This window comes from Mesocricetus auratus, unplaced genomic scaffold, assembly GCF_017639785.1.
Source record: "Mesocricetus auratus isolate SY011 unplaced genomic scaffold, BCM_Maur_2.0 Super-Scaffold_100008, whole genome shotgun sequence".
NCBI classification, from domain to species: domain Eukaryota; kingdom Metazoa; phylum Chordata; class Mammalia; order Rodentia; family Cricetidae; genus Mesocricetus; species Mesocricetus auratus.
In genome coordinates, this window is record NW_024429192.1 from 80,873,996 (window position 1) to 80,890,847 (window position 16,852).

The window sequence follows — 16,852 nt, forward strand, 5'->3', positions numbered from 1 at the left end:
CTTTTGCTTGCCCAGCCCAACAGGTGGCACTGCTGAGCTTTTGATGGACAAGTCCTTTGTGTGTGGTCAGGGAGGGGACAGCCTACAGTGGGAGAGGCCATGGACACTGACTAATGTACCCCATGAAAGATTCAGGACTGGCTCCACAGTGAGGAACTCTGTCCCCCACCGCACCCCACCCCTGTCCCTGGGCTACTGGTCCAGGCTGAGAGGCCCTGACCTGGAGGGAATGTGCCAACGCTGACTGTCCTGTGGCCTCGGCACCAAACTGACCTGGTGGAAACCACAGGGCACTAAAACTGTGGACAGTGCAGGGCTCAGACTCACTCTGAAGGCAAAATGCTACGCTGTGGCCTACAGTGCCCAGCCTGGTGGCCTGCTGAATAGGGAGGTGTAGATGGAGAGCCCACCCCTTTCCACAGCCTGACATCACTGTGGGGACATGCGAGCAGAGCTAGGTCATCTACCACAGGCGGTCAACCCCACGCACCCAGATGGTGTCTCGGACCCTCTTGGAGATCTTGAGCAGGAGATGCCTGAAGGTACCAGGCTGGAAGTGAGTGGCAGAGTGCTGGATGCAGAGACAGAGGAGGAAGGCAGGCGTCAGCTTGTGGTCGTCACCGCCAGGCTCAATCAGTGTCATGATCCTCTGCAGTAGTGTGTCCTCCACGTCGGGCTCAAACTCCAGGAGCAGTGACCGCCGCCGGACCACAGCAGGAGGCAAGGAAGTGACCCCACAGGCTCTGAGCACCGCACCACACATCCTACAGTTCTGTGGTGCGGCCCCAAGGCGGGCAACCGCACAGGCAGGCAGTGCTTGTGCCTGCCCAGGGTCCTTGAACAGCAGCAAGTAGTAGAGACCCAGGGAGAGCAGGTCACCATGTTGTAGCACCACAGGATTCCTTCCCACTTCGGAGAAGTTGACTGAAACCGATGCCCCTGCAATGGGCTCCAGCACTACCTTGGTCCCTGCCTGGCCACCTTCTGGGGACTGGTGACGGCGAAGTGTGCAGTGCAGGGGCAGGATGTCTGGGGCAGACAAGCTGATGCTGGGTTTGCTGGAGGGTGTGCGCTGGCCCACCGTGTGCCGCTCCCGGCTGAGCACGTATACCAGGCTGTCCTAAAGAGCAGACAGATGACTTAGGACAGGCATGACACCAGTCATGCCCAGCACCAGCACAGCAGTGACCCTGTTACAGCAGCTGGATCTTCCGAGGTTCTGTTCCCAGGACTCCCCATATCCTGGGACACCCACCCCAAAGTCACCAATAGCCCATCACCTTGGTAATCTTTCCCTGGCCACCCCAGCCTGTTCCACAGTACAGGGCTTCTCTATACAAAAGACATGCATCAAAAGACAAGGGCAGTGCTTGGTCTGACAGCCATGTGCTAAAGGCTGCCAAACTCCTCAAGTCACCCCCTTCCCCGCAACAAAGCAGTGCAGGCCCTGGTCCTCAGTTCTCAGCTCAGATTGGGGCATCTCTTGAGACTGAGCCCAGGAACCCAGGATACTGTGAAAGACCCAGAGAACACAGCAGGAAGGCTCGAAGGAAAGATAAGTAACAACAGGATGTCACCAAGGGCTTGGGACTCAGATAAAGAAGAAATGGCTTTGGGAACTGGGTCTGCTGGCACAGGCCAATCATCTCTCATTTGGGGAGGAAGTTGAAGCAGAAGGATCTCATTCAAGACCTGCTTGGGTGACAGTGAATTTTGTACTAGCCTGAGCTACATAGGAAGACATTGTTTTAAGGGGAGGGGGGATGAGGAGCTAGGACAACACAGTTACCAAGTCCTGATAGACTCGTACTGTTACCTGGCCAAGGAAGCCCCTCCATCCCCTCCCTCTGTCCACCCCCTCCCTCCCTCTCTCTCTCTCTCACACACACCACACATCAGTCTCAAAGGCCTGACCTAGAAACTGGAAAGTGTCTAGCACCAAGACCCCATGAGGGATGAGTTCAGTGACAGCCCTTGTCTGCTGTGGCCTTGCACCCCACCTCCCACTTCCACAGTATCTTCCCGGCCGGAGGGGAGATCCCACAGCTGCCTCTGCTGGAGGTAGGGAAGACCTGACCTCCAAGCCCTTACTCTAGGGGCAGTGGTTCTGGGGACGGAGTGGCTCACATGCTGCTGGCTATAGCCCTGCAACAGCAGAAGGTGCGGACACTGGTACAGCGAGTAGCGCATGCTCTCGGCAGTGGGCTCCTCGGGGCTCTGGGCAGGGAGTGTGGGCGCTGGACTTAGGCTGGTCTCACTGACTGTACGGCGCAGCTGGGTCGGAGGGGAGCTTTGGGCAGCCTCAGAGGTGAGGGCTGGGGTTCCCTTGGCACGGACACGCTGCAGTCTCCGGGCTTGGGCGTTTATCCCTGGAACAGAATAAGTGAAGAAAATGTGGTCAGAGATCTCATTGCCCCTCACTTCTCAAGATTGTCCAGACTCTGGATGTCACTGAGGCATTTGCACACTTGTCATTATTCTGTCAAAAAAAAAGTCTGGAGAGCCTAAGGCCTCTGGCCAATGCCCATGTCCTTTGAAAGTTTAGGCATTGCCTTGAAGATGAAGTCCCATGAAGGCTGCCCCAGCAGGCAGTCACAGCGCAGGCAGGAAGGCTGCCCACATTCTGTGGCCCAGAGGCGCATCACATACCTTAGCCTGTACCAAACCTACAAAACAAATTCCTCAGCACAACATTGCTCATCTCGGATCACCATGTCACCACAGAGCCCTGTTCCTGACACACCTGCCCTGTCCTTCTAAGCTCCTACGTCTGTCAGGGCAAATTCTTTGGGGATAGGGTATTCTGACTAGAAGTGATGGAACCAGTTGGTCACTTTATATGGTACAATTGGTCAAGCTGCCAGTCACCTGCTGGTCTGCTTCTACCACAGAATGGCTGCCACCTTCCGGAGGCCATCATGATCTTGCAGGCCAGAGTAGGAACATACATATGAACACACAAATATTTAGGCACAAGAACATGCAAATATACATGCATCCAAATATACATACGCACACAAATGTGTATATACACATACACAAAGAAGTGCATATAAAAACATACACAAACATATACACACAAACACACACATGCACAAACAAATGTAACACATATTCATGCAGCCACAAACACACATGCACAAAAACCCTATACTTCACACTCCCATGTACATACAACACGAAGGTACAAAAACATAATCACACGTGTATGTGCTCCCAGCTCCGCACACATACAGACATTCACATGCACACGCTGCTGGGAAATAACATTACATTCCATGAAACAGTTTAAAAACCTCATGCTCGCAAATACAGGAAATGCTCTCTACAGTACCACTGCTGGGAAAGCTCCCAGCAGGATGGATGGAACCCTGGGGACCCAGTTCAATGTTCCCAGCTGACCCTGGCGCTTTCTTCCCTGAACCCTCTGCTGAGTGCCCTCCAGGCAGCTTTGTCCCTGTCTGTAGCATCCTTTCTCCCAGTCATTACAAACAAAACCAGACAAAAGTCAAAAGGGGGGGCTGGGAATGGCTGCTATGCGCACCTTACCGGGAGCTGGTGGCTGAGCTCTGAGCTCTGCCCTTCCTTCCAGAAGGCTGCCTGCACATCTGCAGCCTGCAGGGGGGCCAGGGCTGCAGAATGGAGGCTGGCCAGCCGCAGTGCCAGGCTATGAGGCTGCTTCACCTGCTGCAGAGCCCAGCTGGTCAGCCCAGCAAGAGACAGGTGCCGAGCAGGTGAGGCCGGAGCCGCGCCCCCCCTCGCCCCCCATCCTGTCTTGCCCCACCCTTCCCCCAACCTGTAAAAAATGTCAAATGCTCAGCTGGTCCTCGCTGAACAACCATGAGACCAGATCTGAAAGAACAAAATATGGTACAAAATGGTGCCCCCCCCCAAAGCATTGCCCAAATCCAGGGGAGGGCGGTGGGAGAGAAGGCAATTCCCTGGGGACATTCCAGAAGTTCTAGTGTTGTGGAAAGCAACTGAGTTGAAGGTGACCTCTCCTCTTTCATTTCCCGGGCTCCCAGAAGGCCCCAAGGGTCCATGTCAGGCTGTTTGTTCCACATGAGACACTCAGAGCTGACTGAAATCCTGTCATTTTGAGAAAAGAACATTACCCTCTCAGATGCACCCCTAACCCAGGCCTGTCTAATCATTGCCAATGCAGGGGCTCCCCTGCTCCCCTAGATCTCCTTCCTTGGTTCTGTCTAGGCTCAACGAGCGTCCAGCCTGGGAGGGGAAAGAAGGGCCAGGCTTTCGCTCTGGGTGGCATGGTTGGATATGTACCCAAGTTCATCAGGAAGCAAGAAGGAGCCTGGACAGGTAAGGCTGTGCAGCACCCATAGCAGCAACTTACACCAGGGACACCAACAAAGTTAGCGACGCCCAGGCTCAACAGTGATCTCATGCCTCCCTCCTCCTCTGTCAGCTGCTATGAGGGACAGGGACATGCACTCTGCACCAGACACACAAAGGGAGCTCCGGCTCAGTGTGCAGACACTCGAGCGTACAGTGAGAAGGGCAACCGGCAGGAGAGATGATTGGCCCAATCCCGCCGGCTTACCACAGTTTACCAGCCCTGTAATGTCCCAGATATGGTTCCTAGTTTGTGGAGAAGTACACACAGGGTCATCTCTTAAGATTCGCAGCTCAGCCGGGCGTTGGTGGCGCACGCCTTTAATCCCAGCATTTGGGAGGCAGAGGCAGGTGGATCTCTGGGAGTTCGAGGCCAGCCTGGTCTACAGAGTGAGTTCCTGGACAGCCTCTAAAAAAACAATACAGAGAAACCCTGTCTCGAAAAAACCAAAAAAAAAAAAAAAAAAAAAGACTCGCAGCTCACAGGTGGGAGGGAAATGAATACTGTGATGGGCATGTTGGATTTAATAGGAAGCCTGTGTGTAACATATGATAAGATGCACACTTATCTTTTTTTTTTTTTTTGCTTGTCAAGACAGGGTGTCCATATCATTTTTTATTTATTTTATTTACTTGTTTATGTATTTTGGTGGTGTGATGTGTATGTGTGCATGCACATGGACATGGAGATCAAGGGTTTAACTTTGTGAAACAAGCTCTCTCCTTCTTCATGTGGGTACCAGAGCTACAACTCAGGCCATCAGGCTCAGCAGCAGGCAGCAAGCACCTTTAGTCTCTCAGGAGCCTGGAACTTTCCAAATAGGCTAGGCAGTCTAGCCAGCAAGTCCTCCTGTTCCTCTGCACTGGGGTGACGAATATGCCACCACACCTAGCTTTTTTTAAAATAGGGATCCTGGGGATCAAACTTAGGTCCTCATGATTGTTAGGCAAGCCCTTTGCTGACTGGACTGTCTCCTCAGCCCCCCATCTTGCTTTGTTTTGGAGACAGTTATGAGATCTTCCTGACTGTTTTCCAAGCTGCAGGTTTACAAATCCATACTGCTGTGCCTGACTTTCTTATTTTATGTTTAAGAATTCTAAACAAATGTGGCACCTTTGGGAGGCAGGTACCCAGGTGTCGGTTAAATGCAACTAATTCCCTATGCTTTGCTTTTTAGTTTTTGGTTTTCTGAGTCAGGGTCTTCCTACATAGATCAGGTCAGCCCAGAATTTATAGTTTTCCTGCTTACATCTCCTGAAGACTGGGATTACAGATCTGTGCACCATGTCTGGTTGCTTTTCTTTACTCTTAAAAGCCTTCCTTCAAATGGGCATCATGGAACCTTACTGTTCTAAAGGCTTCTCATTTACATGGGATTTTATTGTCCCCTCCTCAAGACAAGGCTACAGAAGGCAAGGGCCCAAACCATGGGATCAGGGAGACCAGTTCTGAGGACCTGTGAGTCCGTGAATTCTTAGAAACAGAGCTATGGTCATAGCACCGCTGGGTGGGCCCATTAACTTCAACACTTATACATCAACTCAAGTCCACCCCTGACCACTGGCCTATCCATGTGGCCTATGGGCTGAAGGCCAGCAAGGACCAGCAGGGGCCAGCAAGGACCAGCAGGGGCCAGCAGGGGCCAGCAGGGGTCAGCAGGCTAATCTCTAATCTCTAATCTCTCTAATCTCTCTAATCTCCCTCTCTCTCTCTCTCTCTCTCTCTCTCTCTCTCTCTCTCTCTCTCTCTCTCTCTCTCTCTCTCTCTCTCTCCTTTTTGGTTTTTCGAGACAGGGTTTCTCTATATTGCTTTGGAGGTTGTCCTAGAACTCGCTCTGTAGACCAGGCTGGCCTCGAACTCACAGAGATCAGTCTGCCTCTGCCTCCCGAGTGCTGGGATTAAAGGCGTGCGCCACCAACACCCGGCTGGCTAGTATCTCTTATAAGTCAGTCCTGAAGCTACAGAGAACACTGCTTGGCATCATGGCTAGACATATTCTGAAGCTGGTGAGGGGCTCAAATCTAGTACCACAGGACCTAGGAGGAGCTCGAGGAGTTGGCAGCCAAATGGGCATATGTCCTAGGGTCATACACACCTGGAATCTTGACCAAGAACAAGGTCATTCGAGGTGCCACCTACAGCCAATCAGGGGACTTTGCCAATGTGAGGCAAACAATAAGAAATGTTTGAGGAAGCCATCATTTACCACATCCTTACTCTAGGCAAGTCAAATGGCAAGAGGTTCAAAGCCTTTCATAACAGGGCAAATTTGAATGGAAAACTATTCATTCCCAGGCAATGATGGCAAGCCTTGCCATGTGTCAAAGAGGATGGAGAGGGATACAGCCACCTGTTCCCCTCCTCTGCCTCAGGGATCTCCAGCTGAGGCTCTCATTTCCTGAGGACCACACCTCCTGCTCCAGTGTGGCTGAGTTCACTCCAATCAGAGGCCTTGACTCAGTAGATCTCAGGGACACCTTGGGTATCAGTCACTGGCATGTCTGACCAAACATCTGGCAGTTCCAGAGGTCTGCAATACATTGTAGATGGGAAGTCAGTGATGGGCAGTGCACAATACATAAGCAATTCTGTCCTTGGTGATGGGAGCAGGAAGCAGCAGCAGTTCACAAGGCTGAGGGGCAGGAAGCAGAGAGAACAGGTCAGAACCACTGCTGGGTATAACTCTAAAGGCCTGACCCAACTGTCCTCCAGCTGAGTCCCACCTCCCAAAGGTCCCACAGGCTTGAAAACAGAGCCACTAGCTGGGAACAAATGATCAAAGCATGAGCCTGGGCTGGGGAAATGGCTTGATGGGTAACAGTCGCCACCAAGTCTGACAATCTGAGTTTGATCCTCAGGACCCACAGAGTGGAAAGCGAGAACCCTCTCTCACAAGTTGTCCTTTGACCTCTACATGGCACGTGCTTGAGAGGGAATGAGCCCGAGTATACACACATACAAACAAATAAACAAACAAATCAATAAATGTAAAAAAATATTTTTCAGCTGGATGTGGTAGCATATGTCTTTGATCCCAGCACTGGGGGGGGGCAGAGGCAAGTGAATCTCTAAGGGTTCAGAGTTAACCTGGTCTATATAGAGTGTTCCAGGCCAGGGAGGGCCACAATGAGCCTCTATCCCACACACAGAAAAGCCTTCCCCCTCGGGTCCCGAGACCTCTGCTATGCCACAAAGAACTTCCACTGTTCCACCTACAGTCCCTGGTGTGTTCCTCTTCAGAGCACTCGGGGACCTTGGATTTTCCACACAAGGATATTCTTAGAGACCCTCCTTGCCCGCAACCTGGCACCTGCTAATCCATGCCATCCCAGATCCAAGAACAAAATGAACAGGACCCAGTGTTCCAAAAGCTCTGGTGTCCATGAGCACAAGTGTCCAGGGGGACATCTACCCACACGGCTCTGCAGGTCTCCCAGCGGAAACACCTGAGCAAGCAGTCGGGAGTGTGAGGAAGCAGGGCCTATGATTCCGGAACTCCGGATGGAACAGAGGGTACCAAGTATAGCTGGAACAGCGACGAGGCACCAGTGTCTCCCAAGAAACACTCCAGGCGTGCTAAGCCTGGCCTCTCTGGATCTTCCTTTCTATGGCTGCCTGGCCTCCTCCCCTCCACAGAAGGTGCTGGCTAATGCATCTCTCTCAGAGAGAAGTGTGAAGCTGCTCACTGTCATCAGAGCTGCCAGCATGGGTCAGCTCTGGCTTCAGAGAGCCCTGGAAAGCACAACACAGCTCTTCCTGAACATCACTTGCTTCCGTCATCACGTCATCACTGTGAGGCTCTCCCCTGGTCCTGCTTGTTCGTCCTTCCCTGGCTCTACGGTTTCAAACAGCACAACCAGGAAGTCCGTCAGTGTTCCCTGCCCAATGCCCTGAACTCAGATGAGGTAAGCACACTGGTAGATGTGGGGCACAGCGTTCTTGTGCTGGGCTTTTCCTAACATGAGGGGAACAGCCTATTTTAAAGGGATGGCTTGCACCAGCTGGGGACATACTTCAGTAAGCCACAGCTGCTATATGGATCCTGGGTCTGACTCATCGTTTATGAGTCTGTGTCTCGTAAGGTACTGGAGTACCCTTTTCTAAGTCAGCAAAATCATGAAACTCTAACACGAGAGCAAGCAATTCTCAGTGCAAAAATCATTCAAAATGCACACTAAAGTACTTTCCAGTCACAAGTGCTTATGCATGCCTGCAACCCAAGCACTCAGGAGACCAAGACAGAAAGACTGTGAGTTCAAGGTCAGCCTGGGTTACATAGCAAGACTCTTAGGAAAAAAAAGGTGAGCCGGGTGGTGTTGGTGGTGCACACCTTTAATCCCAGCACTCGGGAGGCAGAGGCAGGCTGATATCTGTGAGTTCTAGGACAGCCTGGTCTACAAGAGCTAGTTCCAGGCTTGGGCTATGTTTTACATCAATTAAGGTAATTAAGACAACCCCCTACAAGCCAACTTAATCCCCCTTTGAGACTTTTCCCCCTGGTGACTCTAGCTTGTATCAAGCTGACAAACTAATGACCACAACAGCTGTTGATGAACAGATTAACCATTAGGTGAAAACTGTACAGGGAAGGTATCCTGAGTGATGTGGGTGTTTTTCTGTATGCTATGAATGTGAGTTTTTCTTACTTCTGGATATTGTATATGCTGTGAATATGTTTTATTACCACTGGTTAATAAAGAAGCTGATTTGGCCAACAGTCAGGCAGAAAAGAGCCAGGTGGGAAATCCAAGCAGAGATACAGGGAGAAAGAAAGCAAGGTTGGCAGCCACCAGCCAGCCACCGAGGAAACAAGACATGTAGAAATGAGGTCACACCACAGTCACGTGGCAATACATAAGATTATTAGAAACAGGGAGACACCATCCAGCTGCCAAAGGAGAAAGATGTCCAAGCACCACCGGTAAGCCTCAGGCCATGTGGCGATACACAGATTAATAGAAATGGGTTAATTTAAAGATAAGAGCTAGCTAGTAAAAAGCCCAAGCCATCGACCAAACAATTATAATTAATTTTAAACCTCTGAGTGATTATCTTATATGCGGCTGCAGGACTGCGCAGGGCTGGTAAAAGCTTCCAGCTACAACTGAGGAGCGATGGTTTGCGGCTCAAAGCTCTTATTCTAGAATGCAGAAAACGCTCTTTAAGGCTCAGCACCTCCCCAGCCCCCGCCCTTCTCTCTCTCTTTCATATTTATGAATATATTTACTTATTGTGTATGAGTGTTTAGCCTGCATGACGATGTGTGCACCACATGCATGCCTGGAAGTCAGAAGAAGCTGTTGGAACACCTCAAACTGGAGTTATGGATGGTTGAGAGTCACTTTGCGGGTGCTGGGAATTGAACCCAGGTCTCCTGCAAGAGTAGCAGGTATTCTGAACCATGGAACCATTTCTCCAGCCCCCAATGATCCTATGTTTTAAGGTGGGAGAAATTGAAGTACATTAAAAATGGGTTGACATCATTAGTTAGCTGAGAACTGGAAATAGAAGTGAAAGTTACAATAAAAAAGCACCGGGCCTAGGGCAATGGCTCAGTGGGTAAAGCCCTGGCCTTGCACCGGACATGAATTCAAGCCCCAGAACCCAGAGGATAAAGAGAAAAGGAAAAGAAACAAAAACAGACAGGCATGAATGGTAGTGCACACTGGAACGGTAGGACAGGAGGATCCTGGTGCTTGCTGGAAAGTCAGCCAGCCTAGCTTAGCTAGCACGTTCCAGTGACAGACCCTGTTTCAAAAACAAAAATGTTTTCCTCTGGCCGTGTGAACACACACATGCATATCAAAAAGAAAACTGTGTTTCCCAATCACCATGGCTGTTCTTAACAAGTTACCTGCACAAGACCTACACAGGATCAAGGCAACAAGGCCAGTCACTGCTGCAGCAGGCAGCACGTACCCGACTCAGTACCCGACTCCATGGGGTGAGCAACAATAGGAAGAGACAGACGACATGGGAGGTGGACTTCTCAGGGAGTATCCAGGAGGAGGGAAAGGGAAGTGAGGGAGCACATATGGCCAAGGTTCACTGTATATACTGTACACACACTGTATTCACATGTATATACATGGCTGAAATTGTTAAAACATATGTAAAAGATGTTCTCTCACAAACATGGGCAAGGCCAGGCATGATGGCGCACACCTTTGATCCCAGCACTTCAGCGGCAGAGGCTGATGGACCTTTGTGTGTTTGAAGCCAGTCTGATTTACCCAAGTCTAAATAGTGAGACCCTGTCTCAGAACAAACAAATAACATGCAGACCAAAGGCTGAGTGTAGTGGCACAGGTCTTTAGTCCTGCATCCAGGCAGAGGAAGGCAGATGTCCGGAATCCAGCATCAGTCTGGCCTAGATAGCCAGGTAACAAGGGGGGAGAAGCTGGGCTCTGCCCCCTTACAGTGCTAGTGAGAATGTAATATGTGGCAACCATTTTGGAAAACAGTTTATTAAAATGACAAATACACATTTACCGTATGATCTAGTAATTCCACTCTTGTTTGTTTGTTTTTCAAGACAGGTTTCTCTGTGTAGCTCTGGCTGTGCCAGAACTTGCCCTGAGACCAGGCTGGCCTGGAACTCAGCAATCGCCTGACTCTGTCTCCCCAGTGTTGGGATTAAAGATAGGCTGCATCACCACCCAGCCAGTTATTCCACTCTTACTGAAATACCCAAGAGGAATAAACCAAGGTGTACACAAGTGCTTGTAAATATTCATGCAGATGCATTACCCCCGGCTGGGAATACAGCTCAGTGATGAACTCTTGCCTGTGTGTGGGAGGGCCATAAGATCCATTCCCAGCTGAGGAGATGGCTTAGTACTTAAAGCACCTGCCACATAAGCATAAGGATGGGAATTCAATTCCCTAGAATCCACATAAATGTTAGGTGGGTGTAGAGGCCTCAGAGGCAGACAGTGGATTCCCAGAGCAAACTGCTAGCCGGAGTAGCCAAATCCATGAGCTCTGGGTTTGATTGAGAGACCCTGCCTCAGAAGAATAAGGTGGCCAGACAGTGGCAGTGGCACACTTTTAATCCCAGCACTCGGGAGGCAGAGGCAGGTGGATCTCTATAAATTCAAGGCCAGCCTGGTCTACAAAGCAAGTTCCAGGACAGCCAACTGTTACACAGAGAAACACTGTCTCAAAAAACTAAAAAACAAAAAAGGAAGGAAGGCAAGAAGGAAGGAAGGAAGGAAGGCAAGAAGGAAGGAAGGAAGGCAAGAAGGAAGGAAGGCAAGAAGGAAGGAAGGAAGGAAGGAAGGCAAGAAGGAAGGAAGGAAGGAAGGAGAGTAAGTTGGAGTGCAATTGAGGAAGATTCCCAACATCAGCCTATGGCCTCCACCCTCCATTCACACCCACAAACACATGCATACACACCACAAAAACACACATGTAAAGGAAAAGGGAGAATAATCCAAGTGGCCACCAACTAGTGAAGGAACAAAGAAAGCAGCCAACACTCATATGATAGACTTCTATTAACAATGGTATCAAACATGATGTCTTTTACACATGGATGAGCCTCAAAGATATCAGTGAGTTGGCTCAGTGGGTAGGGATCTTTACTGCCAAGCTTGATGACCTAAATTTGTTCCCCAGGACCAGACTATCAGAAGGACCACAGACTCCTGCAAGTTATCCTCTGACTTCCACATGCACTCTGTAGCACATGCTACATAGGAACTGTATTAAAGGGTTGAAGTGTTAGGAAGGTTGAGAACCCGCTTCTGGAGCTAGAGCAATAGGTCTGACTCTCAAGGCTTGCAGCTGTGAGCCTCTGGGCCTGCACTTCCAGCCGACAGCCTTGGAGTCTCCGAGGCCTGGCACTGCCAACACTCTAAGAGTGTTGTGGCATCTCATCTTCTATTCAGTTTCTCTCTGTGTGGAAAAAGGACTCTGCCATCACACCACTAACAGCTACTGACTATAGTGACAACTGCAGAAGTCTGTGAAGGTGCTGAGATGCCATTCAATTAGATGTTAAAAACAGACCATTTAAGGGTATAAAAGATACCCTGTGAGCTGGGCAGATGTGACATCATAAAAATTTTTATTACGGATACATCTTTCCCTAAGGCAGACCCTGCCTGTCAGAAACAAGTAACACAGGCTGCAAGAAGCTGCAAAACTGATGGAATGCTCAGTGTAGGAGCTAAAGAGGGGCCAGCACTCAGGAGGCAGAGGCAGGAAGATCTCTGGAGTTCAAGGCCAGACTGGTGTATGCACAGTTCCAGGACAGCCAGAAACCGGATACAGAGATAGCGTAAGGAGCTACAGAGCTGGCCCAGTGGTTAAGGGCACTTGTACTTACAGAGGACCTGGGTTCAGGTCCACATCAGGTGGCTTACAGCCATGTAAAACTCTAACTCCTTCTGACATCTCTGGCCTCCATGAGCACATGCAAATACATGGTACCATATATATAGTCACACAAAAGAAAGCTAAACCAAAGAAGATGATGCGTCTGAACATCTTGGAGAAAGAGAGGAAGGAGAGACAGAGAACACACTGGATTACTGACAAGTAATTTGTCAGGCATGGTACAACTCATGCCTGTAACCCCAGCACTTGGAAGGCTAAAGCAGGAGGCATACCATGAGTTTAAGGATAGCCCGGGCTACAGAGTAAGACCCTGTTTCAATTAATTAATTGATTATAAGTGCCAAGAAAAAGCAGAGAGGAAAAAAAAGATATCATCAATTACAAAGAAAACTAAAGTTCAGACAACAGAAAGATCAATCTTCATGTGTTAGCTACTGTTTTATTGCTGTGAAGAGAAACCACGACCAAGGAAGCATTTGGTTTGCTTATACTTTCAGAGGGTGCATGGTTCTGGAGCAGTAGCTGAGAGCTTACCTCCTGAGGTGCAGGCAGGAGGGAGAGAACGGGAGATACCTGGCATGGGCTTTTGAAACTTCAAAGCCCACCCAGTGGCACACCTCCTCCAACAAGGCCACACCTCCTATTCCTTCCTCAACAGTCCACCAATTTAAGTATATGAACCTATGGGGGCTGTTTTCGTTCAAACTACCACACTTGGCATATCCCAGTCTTTAGTATATAAAGTAATTAAATACAAACAAAAACTCTGACGTGCTTATAATTTAGAGACAAGGTCTCCCTATGCAGCCCAGTCTTACCTGAAACTCAAGACCTTCCTGCCTCAGCCCCATCCCCTTTTTGAGCAGAGTACAATGGCCTTCCTGATCCTCCTACCTCTCCCTTCCAAGTCCTGGGATAACGTGCTTTTGCCACCACACGTTGATGTGGTGCTGGAGATCTCCATGATGGGCAAACTACTCTATCGACTGAGCTGCATCCTCAGCCCCAGACTTTCAACTGAACTCAAACTGTGACCTCACTGAACAGGGAGAAGTAATCAGATGGGATGGTGCGGACGGCTCATGTCACTAGGTAACATCTGAAGTTTTAAAGCCTAAGAACTGTCAGGACTACACTGTAGTTTTGAAAGATGCACTTGGGCTGAGGAAACAGCTCAGGTGGCCAAGGGTTTGCCAAGGAAGCAAGTGCTGGTTAATCCCAATACTGGGAAGGTGGGGACAGGCAGATCCTCCGGGCTCACTGGCCGGCTAGCCCAGCTGGTAAGGTGAAGGCTAGTGAGAAACCCTGCCTCAGAACAAACCAACAAAAAAGGCAGAGGGCACCTGAGGAACAACACTTGAGTCTGTCCGCTGACCTCCACATGTACACACAAGCATGCACACCCAAACACCCCCACAGAACTAGCTCACGGCTATCACAGCCACAGGGGAGAGCAGAGTGGGAAGAAGGGAAGGTTGGCAAGGAGCCGGGATTCCTTTTGCTTGGTGTTATGCAGCAATGAGAAAGCATTCCTTTAACTACACATCTGACTGGAGATGGCAGGCTTTGAGAGGGCACACTTTTCTACATACTGAGGGGAATGGGGGTGCTCTCACTGCAGGGTCTAGTTGGCGCCCAGGTACACTCTCCCACCTTGGAAGCATCCCAAGTTCACCTTGAGCTATGCGGTGGAGTGATGCAACAGCTCACCTGGTGTTCCTGAGACAGATCCGGAACACAGCATTCATGTGTGGACACAGGGAGACAAACAGAGGTTCCGAATGCTCATTCCCAGAAACTGCCCACAGACGGGGAGAAAGCTCAAGTGATCAGGGGAACACAGAAATTGGGCACTTTGTGGTGGATGACACTCAGGACTCTGCGTTGAGAAGCAGCCTAGGGTTTCAGAGGTGGAGCTCCTGCCTCAAATCTCCCAGTGAGGGATGATGTGGGCGTGGCTCCCTAGTTGAGCACCTGCTGAGTTAAAGGTTGGCTTATGTTCTGTGGTAGAGCAACTACAAGCCTTGGGAGATTGATCCCAGGTAACACACACACACACACACACACACACACACACACACACACACACACACACACACCCTTGGACTCCAAATCCATTTGACTATGATACACCAATTTGTGTAAGCACAATACTATCTAATATAGAGTAAAATCCATGTTTAGATTTAGTAGATTTCTCTCTATTTTCATTTTCTCACTCAGTAACCCAGACTGGTTTAGAACCCACTACACTGCCCCAGTTGACTTTGAACAATAACAACAAAAAAAGAACCACATGTGGCATGTGTAGTATGCGGTGGGGATTCAAATTGGGCAGCATCCTCTGAGGGTCTGAGACTCTGCTGAGGTCACTCCCAGGTCGTGGTGCACAGGAGAGGAGGCTTCTCTAATAAATCAGGGTCACCTATCTACAGATCTTAAAATGTAGACCAGGGGTCTGGTTCTTGTCACATGTCCCTTCTGATCTGAGGGATCTCTTCAGCTGGTCTCAGGAGAGAAGTTAGGGAGATCCTTAAGGGAGGGAGAGGGAAGATGGGAACTCAAGAGAATGCAGGAAGACAGTTTTCAGTCCATGACGAGAGATGGACAGAGGCCTCCATACAGCAGGTAAGTACCCCATCAACATGTATACTGACATGGATGGAGCAGGGGTTACCCTGAGCCTAAACTCCACTAAGAGAAGAGCATGTAGTCTTAAGTTGGTGTTTTCACACCGAGAAAAATTACAGATACGTTAGTTAGTATGCAGAAGCCACAGCTGTAGTAAGTATCCCACATGCAGGAAGGCGCTGGAAGTCGGTGGCGTTAGAAGCTTGAGGAGTGGGAAAGAAAAGGCCGGGCCTGCCTGACAGGCAGTCAGTGGAGATGGGACAGTGAATATGTTGCTGCTGGTAGCTTAAGAATGGGAGAAGCAGACCTCAGAAATGGAGACCAATAGTGGGGCAAGTAAAGATGGGGTGCAGGTGAGGGGTGGGACTGGAAACAGGAGGAAGAGAGTCCTTCATGTGTCCAGGCTGGGGGCTCACTGGACTGAGTCCTGAGGGCTGGGGGGACAGCAGTGGCAGAGAGAGTGGGTGAGGCTCTAGGTTTATCCCCAGCAGCCAAAGGAAGGAAAAGGAAGAGAAAGGGAGACAGAGAAGGAGGAAAGGAGAAAGGGAGGGAAATAAGGAAGGGGAGGAGGCAAGGGAAAGGAAGGAGAGGGTATAAGAAAAGGAAAGGGAAGGAAGGGGAAGAGAACGGAAGAAAGAAGAAAGGAACCAGAAGGGGAGGAGAGAAGGGGAGGAAATGGAAGGAAACAGAAGAGAAAGGAGTTGGGAAGAAAGGAAAGGGGAGGGGAAGATGGGGAAGAGAAGGGAAATGGGAGGGGAAGAAGAGAGGGAGGGGAGGAATGGGAGGGGAAGGGGGGGAAGGAGGGGAGGAATGGGAGGGAGGGAGGGAGGGAGGGAGGGAAGGGAAAAGGGAAGGGAGCCCATGTGTGGAAAGTGGGATTTACTAGTGGGATTTATCAGTATACAGCTGAGGAACTTTCTAGTGGAGTGTGAAAGGTGTTATCTGGTTTCCACTGCTGCTTACTGTGAGGGAAAAATAAAGAGGAAACTGCCAGGTGGTGGTGGTGCATGCCATTGTCAATTCTAGCACTCAGAAGGTGGAGGAGGCAGACCTCTGAATCCCAGGACAGTTAGGGCTACACAGAGAATCCCTGTCCCCCACCCCCCCAAAAAAGTTGACAGTTCTGGGAATTAAGAAAACAGCCGGGGCAGGGTGACTTGGAAAGTGCTGGAACACCTCACCAGAAGACAAAATCAGAAAATGACTGCCCCAAATGTGGTACAGAAGGAAAGCCCAGCGAGGGTGTGGACATGCCTGTAAGGACCCTGAAGAAAGAGAAAAGGCCAAGTGCATTGCTGGAGATGTAGCTTGCTGGAGCAGGCACAAGGCCGTGGGTTCCATCTCCATCCAACACGGAAAAATAACATGAAAGTAAACATTTCAGAGCTCTCAGCCGGGCTGCAGACATGGCTCAGCAGTTAAGAGCACTGGCTGCTTTTGCAGAGAACCTGAGTTCAGTTCCCAACACCCACATCAGGTGGCTCCAACTTCCTGTACCTTCAGCTCCAGGGGATCTGACACCTT

General features: G+C 50.0%; 1 protein-coding gene across 1 annotated transcript in view; it reads right to left on the bottom strand.

The window, feature by feature from the left end:
- Radil (Rap associating with DIL domain) overlaps positions 1-16,852 on the bottom strand; it is a 63,398-nt gene that overhangs the window by 17,836 nt on the left and 28,710 nt on the right. The window contains exons 3-4 of the mRNA XM_040751275.1: positions 2,128-2,369; positions 491-1,120 (exon numbers count right to left, since the gene is read on the bottom strand). Coding sequence (XP_040607209.1) covers positions 491-1,120; positions 2,128-2,369 — 872 coding nt within the window. The remainder of the gene's footprint in view (positions 1-490; positions 1,121-2,127; positions 2,370-16,852) is intronic.